This window comes from Sceloporus undulatus, chromosome 4 (assembly GCF_019175285.1).
Source record: "Sceloporus undulatus isolate JIND9_A2432 ecotype Alabama chromosome 4, SceUnd_v1.1, whole genome shotgun sequence".
Taxonomy (NCBI): Eukaryota; Metazoa; Chordata; class Lepidosauria; order Squamata; family Phrynosomatidae; genus Sceloporus; species Sceloporus undulatus.
The window spans coordinates 22,968,102-22,978,975 of NC_056525.1; the positions used below are offsets into that span (position 1 = coordinate 22,968,102).

General features: G+C 39.7%; 1 protein-coding gene across 3 annotated transcripts in view; it reads right to left on the minus strand.

The window, feature by feature from the left end:
• Positions 1-10,133, minus strand: part of DOK5 (docking protein 5) — an 84,844-nt gene extending 74,711 nt beyond the window's left edge. For 2 of the 3 annotated variants that reach the window (XM_042466235.1, XM_042466233.1), the window contains exon 1: positions 9,689-10,131. In XM_042466235.1, the coding sequence (XP_042322169.1) occupies positions 9,689-9,754 (66 nt within the window). In that variant the 5' untranslated portion in view covers positions 9,755-10,131. Of the gene's footprint in view, positions 1-9,688 lie in introns of all 3 variants that reach the window. The other variant, XM_042466234.1, reaches the window with a different exon arrangement.
• Between the last annotated feature and the right edge of the window lie 741 nt (positions 10,134-10,874).

The window sequence follows — 10,874 nt, forward strand, 5'->3', positions numbered from 1 at the left end:
ATCATCATCATCATCATCATCATCATCATCATCATCATCATCATCATCATCTAATACCAGAACACTGAATCATTAACAATTATACCATCCATTAAACCTTCCATCAAAAGCACTGGAGGTGGAGGAAAGACTTTTCTTTTGCTTCTTCTTGCCATTTTGCAGCTAGAGTGGATTGAACTGCAATACATAGGCCCAACCATGTCCTCAGAAGACCAACTGTGAAGACATTGCAGCCCTTGGGGGTACATGGACCACTACCTTAAGTTGTTCCATCTTACCTTTATGTAAACGGATAGACAGGGAGGACTCACCAAGTAAGGCTGAATACATGACTGACAGGTCAAAAGCATACATAAATTTGTAAATGTGGATTTTAACATGTTGTAGCCGCTTTGATTGTCTTGTCACAGAAAAGCGGGATATAAATAAAAGTTTTATTATTATTATTTATACAATCACATACATGAAATGAAATTCAGCAATTATAGTGCCATTGGTCACACCAATATGAATGTCTCACAATGAGATACATCCATTGGGAAAGAGACATGACAATGTGTGGGCAATGAAGTACATAACCAGAAGGTATTTCTCAGCTCCCACAGTGAGGCATAATGCTTCAAGAAGACCTGGTGTGCTTCCAGGCAGGAAGCTCATACTGCACATAACCAAAAGGTATTGTGCTGCTTTTCCATCTTTCCCCCTTAATAAATTTTCTCTCATATTTTTTTTTAAAGAAAGAAAAGAAAAGGAGAAACAATAGTAAAACAGAGGAGGATCATAGCTGAAGACAATAACATCTGGAACTCCTGCAAGCATCTATGAATGAGGTATTGCGTTTGCATAGTATGAACTCCCAGTTTGCAGTGGATCTGTGTGAAATCATTTGGCCTATTAGGATTTACTGTTCAGTCCAACGAGGGCGACTTCTCTGGCTCATGTAGATTCAGTTTTCATCCTGACCAAATTGTCCCTTTTCAAAAAATTTCTCCATCTCTTTCCTTCAAACAAATAAAATAAAATAAAATTGAAAGTCAGGGTTTTAAGGTCCATCATGCCCATCATAATGCTGCTCCCACTGAAATACTTTTGCTGAAATCATGTTGCCACAGAACATGGACACAGAATTCCTACCCCCATTTCCTAATAAGAAATCTCATTAAACTTCAGTGAGTTCACTCACAATTACAGATGACCTGTTTTGGATGGTATGTCACTCTCCTTGCAGGGCAGATATGTAGTGTGGAAGTTCTCCTTGCTTCACAGCTATCACTGGAGGGCTGAGTGGCCTCATACGTGAAGAGTAGTTATTGCTACCAAAGATCGTTCTACCAATTAAACCATTCTGGTCCAGAAATGGTTGTATTCCACTAATCCATGCTCTTACAACTTGCCAATTTGACTACTGCAATGCATCCTACATGATGCTTTCCTTGAAGATGTTCCAGAGGCTTCAGCTCATGCAGAAGGTCACTGCCTGGGTGTTCCCAAAGTCAATGACAAAAGAAGATTTGATACTTGCTTTCAAATCTCTATTTGGTTGCAAATGCACCACCAGGCTTGATTGAACAGTATTGGTGTACCATATCCTCCAACTGCAGCAATTTGGCAGGTGTAATTTGGCAATGACCACTTTCTCAGTTACTTTTAAAATATCCCAGTTTTTCTCTCCTACTCCCATACTCCCCTTTTCTCCTCAGTTTACATCAATTGCTGACAACTGAGTTCTAGATTCCAAAAGTAGTTTGCAGTGGGGAGACAAGAGGAGAGGTGGAATCTTGTAATTCCTAGTAGGGTCTGGGAAAAGTAAACTGCCACATACTCTTCTAGCCAGTGCCTTCTTCCTCATTCATAACTGTTACCTGTTGTTTCATGTTTCTTGGCCACGTGTCTGGGTTTTCATCTGTGAAATGTTGGAGAGTATGGTGTTTGTTGTTTTTATGTGTCTTCAAGAAGTTTCTGACCTATGGCAACCCTAAGGCAAACCTATCACAGGGTTCACTGGAAGTGAGAATGTGTAACTTGCTAAGGTGTAAAAAGTCCTAAATTGCTTATGCCCAACTTCTTAAATGACAACCTCCACTTGTAACAGCTCACCCAGGTTAAGCTTCAATCAAGGAAGCTCTACTTATGTAGCAGGGTTTTCTCAATGGAACTTCCTTCCTCCCATAATCTGGTTGTTCCACTTTTTGTGGCTCCTTTTCATGCCCTGGACAGGCCAGATCAGGGCTGTGGCCTCGGTTGCTGTGGCCCCAATCTGGCGTGAAAGGGGCAGCTGCAGGCTGCTCCTTTGGAGCAGTCTGTTGAGCCCCATTGTCAATAAAGTAATTGTTCCTGAATCTGTTTTGGAATGGGGTTCTGATGTCCTTTTCTAAGACTAGCAAGATAACGTCAGGCTTTTCTTGCTATCCCTATACCTTATAAGGTAGTTCCTAAGGCAGTTATAACTATAGGGTAAGTGTACAAAATAAGAAAACAATGTGCAGAGCTGCATACCTTTGTAAAGAATGGCAGGAAATCTGATAGTCACCCCCACAGTAGGTTATTCTGCTCTCACCATGGTTAGTGTGGCGTTATCAGAGTCACTGTGAACCAAGAAACTGTGCTGCAGCTACGTGGGGCGTAGCAGGTTTCCTACCTGTGTAGACAAGTCCTTATACAAGCTATAGGCTTCACATTTCTTGGAACAGAATTGTAATTTAGCATGCAGCACTCTGTCTTTTAGCACATATATCATGCTATATTCAACTTTACCTTTTTAAAAAGAAAAACGAACATTTGTCTTGAGTCTCAGCGTGTCATAGTGGCTTGAGTGTTGGACTACAATTCTTGAGACCAGAGAGCCCTGGTGGTGCAATGGTTAAATACCTGTACTTAGCCACTCACTCACAAACCACAAGATTGTTAGTTCAATATCAGCCAGGGACTCAGGGACAATTCACCCTGGCATCCTTCTGAGATCACTAAAATGAGAACCCAGCTTGTTGGGGGCAATTAGCCTACACATTGTAAACAGTTTAGGGAATTCTCTGAAGATGCCAGCCACAGATGCTGGTGAAACATCAGGAATAAACTCTTCTAGAATATGGCCACATAACCTGAAAAACCCACAAAAAACTATGGATGCTGGCCATGAAAGCCTTCGACTTCACAGCTTAGGGAATGCTTAAGTGCACTGATAAGCGGTATAGAAATGTACTTGCTATTCAGTTCCCAGAAAGGGATAATCTTCTGGGATTCATTTGTGGTTTGCCATAGGATATAGTGTTTAGAGTGACTCTCAAGACCAGGGTTCAATTTCCAGCTCAGCCATGAAACCCACTGGGTGATCTAGGGCATGTCACATGCTCTCAACCCCAGGGGAAGGCAATGGCAAACCTCCTCTGAACAAATCTTGCAAAGAAAACCCCATGATAGGGTCACCTTAGGATCACCATAAGTCAGAAGCAACTTGAAAGCACGCAATAACAATAATACTATGTCTACAGCCTGTGAGGAGAGGCAGTTAGAGTCAGAGTAGGGCTAAGAAAAGGCATAATCCAATTACTACTGAGCCATAAAACAAACTGAATAACTACTAGACTAACTACTATCCCAGCATGGCCTCTCTCATAAGGTTGTTGGAAGGATAACATGAAAGAAGAAACTGTACCCTATCATGAGCTCCTTGAAGGAAAGATAGGATGCAAGTGTAGTATCTTCCATGCATTAATATCTTTTATCCTAATCCAGAGCTGTGTGATATCTCATTCAAAGGATATTATCGCAAACAGTTACCTACATAGTTTTTTGTGGGTTTTTTGGGCTATGTGGCCATGTTCTAGAAGATTTTCTTCCTGACGTTTCGCCAGCATCTGTGGCTGGCATCTGAAGACGCCAGCCACAGATGCTGGTGAAACATCAGGTAGAAAATCTTCTAGAACATGGCCACATAGCCCAAAAAACCCACAAAAAACTATGGATGCTGGCCATGAAAGCCTTCGACTTCAGTTACCTACATGTCTATCCCATCCAATTCAGTGGAATTTTATTTCTGAGTACAACATACCCACTATGATTTCACAGAGGAAAATCAGGATACATGCGGCTGAGCAACACCAGAGTGTGGTCAAGATAGCAAAAGTTACTAATAATGAAGAACATACAAACTAGGAGAGGTTGCAGCAATTTGCTTTTGCCTGAGCCTTCAGTGAAGAGCAAGATTCCACCAACACCCCTACTTTCCTATCCCTCCTCCTGAGATAACGTAAGTACAAATTACTTTTGCACTTTGAATTACTTTTCACTGTTTGAAAATGTACAAATTATTTTGCAAGCAGTAGCATCATCTACTCACCAAATTGTGGATTCTGGGCTTTTAATTGTGCACATTTTGAAAAACCAACAAACCAAACAAAAGCACATAGTAGGAGAAAAAAAGAAAAAGCTATTTCATGGCTCCCTAGCACACTCAGTCAACACAAGAACCACTCAGGTTTCACTGGCAGATGGGAATAGAGCTGGGCATGTTGCTTCATCTGGTCAAGACTCATTTTAAAAAGCATGGGGAGGGGGAGAATTAGGAAGGGAGTCCTGAAGACATACCTTCCAATATTTCACAGATGAAAATGGGGACATCTGTGGCCAAGCAACATAAGAGTGGTCAAGATGACAAATATTATTAATGAGAAAGAGCATATAAACTAGGAGAGGCTGCAGCAGTATGCTTTTGCCTGAAGCTACTGGGAAAGATAAGAATCTACCCACTGTTTTCTTCTCCCCTCTGCTGAGTGGAGTGCAAACTATTTTTGTATGTGTAATCTGCAGACAAAGGGGGAAAGTTGGAGGAGGAACAGAGGATTAACCAGGACCGGTTAATATAGGTCAAACATCGAGGCATTCCTTCTGTTTTAGTGCTGTTAAACCATCTACTCCTTTCAACATACATGATGTTCCATGCCAAGTAACATCACATGAGCCTTCTAATCTTAAAGGTTCTTCACTTCAGTTTCACTGGGAAACAACATTTATGGACACACAGTGAAATGAAGATGTAATTCCCTTTCAGATCCTGCATTGTGTTTATATGTAATCTGTCCATGATGTTTTATTTATTAACAACTAATTGCTCTACAAGTTAATGAAAAACATATTATCACTTGCCTCCAGAGAAAGATAGCTACAAAACCATTACACACAGTGTCAAAATCTGTAATATCCACAAGGGTAGTCATGTTAGCCTGTTGTGGGAAAATGAACAAAGCAGTTGTGGTGGCACTTTCAAAACTAACACACTGAATGTGGCATACAGTTTTGTCAGCCAGTCACTTTGTGAAACAGTATTTCTGTAAGTTTTTTTATACAAACCCTCCTGTTTCTTAACCTGTCACTTTTATTGCATTTGTGTATCAACTATAAGCTGTACTTCCTGTAAGCTGATTTTCAAAGAGTTTTGATTTGTGTGATCCCATTTCCCAAAGCACACATATGCTTTCCACCTTCTTCTTTACTGCTGATTTCATGTTAAATCTATTCAAGTTTTAGTATGAATTTAAACACAAGGGTAAAACCTTCATTGTACTAGTTTAGTTGAAGCATGCTTAGTAATTCCACTTCCGAAAGGGTACCCCCTTCCTTGAGAATAATGCTGAGTAGCTTTCAGAGATTCTAACAGACTAAGTATCACACTTATAGTTTAACAGATACTCGAAATATTCCTGAATCTGTCATTTTTTCTCTTGTCTGTGCATCAATATTTCCATAAACATATGGATGTACTAATTAAAGCTTCATTATTAAATGAAAAAACATGTTTCCTGGGGTAAAGGTCATGTTCTAGGTATGTCTGATAAGCAGATTCTCATTCTTAAAAGATCTATATGTTTTTATATGAACAGAAAGCTTCAAAAGAATATCTATATGTTTTTATATGAACAGAAAGAATAGCTAAATTGCTCTGTACAGCAAAATTGCTTCAGTTCCTCTAAAGGTTTTCTAACAACTCATGAGGACCTCTACGTTTCCCCTTAGATCTTGTGCAACATGTACTAAAATTGTGAGATCATTGCATCCTTGTAATGCCCATTTCATTATCTTGTTTCAAACACCTTAGATCTCATGCAGCATGTCCTTAAATAATGTAATCCTTGGAACATCCATCTCACTAGCTCACCTTAAACTCCTTAGATCTTGAGCAACATGACCTTAAATAGTGAAATAATAACACTCTTGGAACACCCATCTCACTATCTTGTTTCAAATACCTTTCTCTGTGTTTTACAACATGACAGTACTGACCTGAACTATGACCCCAACAAGAGGAAACAGATCTACGCTGGAAGTTATGATAATTTAATATGAATACTTTTTAGTATTTTTTAATGATAATCACAATGTATAGAGACTTTTAATCAGCAAAATAATGTTAACAACCTTTATTCCTTACATTTTCACAAAATTTCATCTTCCCAACTTCTACAGTACAGTTGGGAGCAGTGTATCTATGCATCTCAATTCTCACCCCATCTTTCAGATCACCTCTACAAGTCTGGCATCCTGTAATGTAACTATGTATTGCATGAAGCACGATGTTACTTAGGAACTAATTCTAAGATAAGTCACTATATGAATATTCAAGAAGAGAGAGTAGTGATCCCATTCTACAGATGGAAAAATGAAGGCAGAGATACACTGAGTTGCCAGAATCTATCAAGTAAGTAAACTCATCAACAAAGTGAAGATTGAACTCAGAACTCCCAGGACTCAGTTCGAGAGTATGTGTATGCACAGACAGACAGACAGACAGACAACAATGTACCATATAAACCACCACGGACCTAGAATAAAAATGTAGTGGCTCTGTAAATAAATAAAATAAATGCTGGAACATAAAATGATAAGCAAAACAAGGTCAGTTGCATCTTACTGAATCCATGAAAGCTTATGCTAGAAATGCCCTGTCCCCAGTTAGTCTTGAAGGTGCTACTGTATTCCTTTATGTATGTATGATTCTTTTATTCCTTTTAAAAGGTGAATTAAGGCATCAGTATATACGGAAACAAGGGGTCAGTGAAACACCCAAATAAACATGTTCTAGGCACACATCTACCATATTATGAAAACTTCGCGAATACGTAACAGCTCACTCTTCTCTATAAGGGAAGTTCCATTGGGCTCATAACTGATTTTTACTCCAGTGCCCAAACTATTAAGAGTACGGTAGATCCGCAGGTTCAATTAGCACATCAAAAACCATGGTTTTTAAAAAGTATAGCAACACATGCATGATTGAGTCATTTTGGTATTGTGCCCACAAAAGTTGAGTCTACAAATGCTTTTAGATAGTGTGGGCATCTCTCTATGTATGCTGCAAGAAAAGACATGTGCATGTGTGTGCACGCACGTGTGTGCGCCTGTATCTATAATGGGTGATAACTTTTTAAAAAATAACTAGCATGTAAAGATAATCATTCTCCCATAAACTGGTTGGTACCTTAATCTTAAAATTGTCCAGAATTGTCATTCTGCTTACACAAATGGGCTGTAAGAAAAATTGAATGTACACTGCAACCAATATTTATTTCACATTCTTATTGCAAAATGATTTCTGCCAATGCTAATTAAGGCTGCAATCCTGTATCTTCTTAACTGGAATTAAAATCCATTAAATGCCAATATTTTCTTTTGTATGCCCCTATAATTTTGCACACACTCATCTGAGAGTAAGTCCCACTGAAGTCAACTAAGTTTATTTTGAGTCCACATGGGTAGGATTTGCACAATTAGCCTCTCTCATGGGAATACCACGATGACAGCACAACCATATGAGTTAACCTACTGTCTCTGCCTGAAGGCTTATGCATATTGTTTATATAGTGTGTATTTTTTTATTTAAAATATGAAATACTGTGTCTTTATCATTTGAGAGCATATATACAGAGGAACCTAGTGCCCTAAAGGCACCAGATCCTGTCTGATCTTGGAAGCTATGCAGGGTGCAAACTTGATGGTGCAAACACATAAAAATGGGGGTAAAAATAACTGAAATGAGGGTAGGTAGGTTTGTCTTCATTTCTGAATGAATGTCCTAAGGATCCATCTACACATTTTGAAGGTGCCACAATACTTTTTATACCCATCCTGCCTAGATGTTATCTTGTATGGAACTGACTAAAATGAAAAAGAGCTGCACAGGAGTGCAGAACTGAAACTTGAAGTCTACTTTGCAGTCAGACGCAAACTCCCTGACTTCCCTTCTGAAATCATTAGAAAGTTTGTGGGCATCCAATCCGCTTGGAAAATGCTTGAAACAATCCTGTTCCTATAATAGACACCTCTCCTGACCTCACTCATGCCTCACTGCAGCCACCACCAGATACCAAGGTCTATTTAGCAAAGAGCTCTTTGGTATTGAGAAGCTTGCTAGTTAAGACCTAGTTCCAGTCCCTGAAAAGTTATCATTGGTCCAAAACACACTGCAGAAATAATCCAGTTTGAGACTGCTGTAACTGCCCTGGATCACTGCTAGGGAATCCTGGGAATTGTAGTTTATTATGGCACCAGAGCTCTCTGACAGAGAAGGCTAAATATCTTACAAAACTACAGTTCCCAGAATTCCCTAGCACTGAGCCAAGGCAGTTAAAGCACTCTCAGACTGGATTATTTCTGCATTGTGTTTTGGACCCTTAAAGTCAGGGTGTTTTGTAAGGAGTTTAAAAATACTTAGAGAAAATAAAGACTTGTTTTCTCAATAACATAAAGTTAAAGTAAAGAAAGGAGAGAACTAATGAAACTGAATGATTAAGAAATGTACATATGTAGGAGAATGATATAAGTATTTGTGGAAGATCAAAACATCATTAACTTACCTGCTTCATATTTTGATGGAAGGAATATGGGTTTGGAATAAGGCATAAATGATAGAAATGGCTTAAACCAATATGTGAAATCATAATGGTTTGAACCACGGAGGTGCTATAGTTAATTGGAATGCATATGACAAAGTTTTGTTTTAAGGTAATTATAAAACAAGATTTTGTTTTATATTATTGTTGTTACATTATTTTATATAGATTTTAATATATAGATCTACTTGATTTACATTTGTCTTCTACATTATCAATTCCATCTTTATCATTTATCTTCTATGCGTAACTTCCATTACTTAGTGTCTCAACTAATTATCTTTATTATTTCATTCAAATATCCTTTTTAATAATAATAATTATTATTATAATTATAAATTAAAACCAGGGCGTTGGAGTATTGGACTACAACTCAGGAGACCAGGGTTCTGATGATCCATGCAACCTATTGGGTGACCTTGGGCAAGTCACACTCTCTCAGCCTCAGAGGATGGCAAGGGCAACACCCACCCCCCCAGAAGAAACTTGCAAAGATGGATAAGTTTGCCTTAAGATCTCCATAAGTTGGAAAGGACTTGAAGGCACACAACAACAACAGCAACGGCAAGGATCAACTTGTCACCCACCTCCTTCCTCAAAATGAATGAGGAAGGTTCTTCCCACTGCACAGTAAAGCTGTTTCTGTCTTTCCAAGCCACATGGCATGGCAGTGGAGAGAAGATCTCCTTTTATTTTTTTTGCAAAACAAATAAACCATCCTGGGGAGCAGAGGCTGTGAAGGGTCCCCCCCAACAAGAGACAACAAAAGGAGGGGAGAGGGGAAATAAAAACATCACAATACTTACCCCTAAACGCCTGCTCCGGATCTTGACATAGCCTTGCTTCACGATGTCATTGAAATTGGAAGCCATTCCCCAGATGGGAAGGAAGAACAAGAGTTTCAGCCCAAGTTGAAGGCAGGCAATCCAGGAGGCTGCCTTGGACAGCTCCAAGGGCAATTCTGTTGGGCTGGGCTTTCAGATCATCGTTCAGATCATCCTTTCCACAACACACACACACACAGCAAATGTGCGACCACCACAACCCTCCCGATCGCCTGCAAGAAGAGTTGCTTCCTTGCAGGGGAGGAGAAAGGAAGAGACACGGTGCCCTGTTGGATCTAGAGGCTTGTGATGTTGTTCACAGCCACTCTCTGAAAGGGAAGTGACAGGCAAGGATCAGCTGACGGAAAAAGGAGGGAGGGAGGAACAAAGGCAGCTCGCAGCTGACTGGTTTCTGGCAGCGGATCAGCCCCGAGTCTTCCCCACTATTTCCCTGCAGCCTGGATTTTTGCATTGCTTGCCTTCTATAGGGAATCAGAGGAGAGGGGAGGGGTCTGCCTTCCCTGGAAGGAAAGGAGGAGGGGAAGGGATGCACTTGTTTTGTTATGTGTGTGTGTCTTCAAGTAGTGGTAGTAATATTTATAAGTCCTTCCTGACTTAGGACAACCTTATGGCAAACCTGTCCAGGGTGACCAGAGGTCCTCCTTTGCCCCAGGATATGTTCTCCATTTCAAACTTCTGTCCAGGTTCAGGAGGAAGCCCCCATGCCCTCCATGGCTGATGATGATGATGATGATGATGATGATGATGATAATAATAATAATAATAATAATAATAATAATAATTTTTATTGATATCCCACCTCTCCCTACAGGTAGAGGCGGGTTACAATAACACAAAAGTAACTGGAAAATGCACAATGCGTACAAAACCCAATTCTACACAATCCCCTACCCCCAACCCCCCACCCTACCTTAAAAATAAGCTAGACATAAAAATGACAGCAATATAAAATGCTAATTAAAATTATTTGAGATAGACATCTTTGAAGTGAGACATCTTTTGGGGCAGACAAGAAGCAGGCGTTGATATCTATCTGAGTGTTTTTAGCTTTGGTTTGGTAAGGTTCTACATTTTTCTGGAATGTCCTATGTTTTGCCTTGCCTTGTCCTCCTTTCTGGTTAGGCTATTTGGTCGCCCTGTGTGTTTG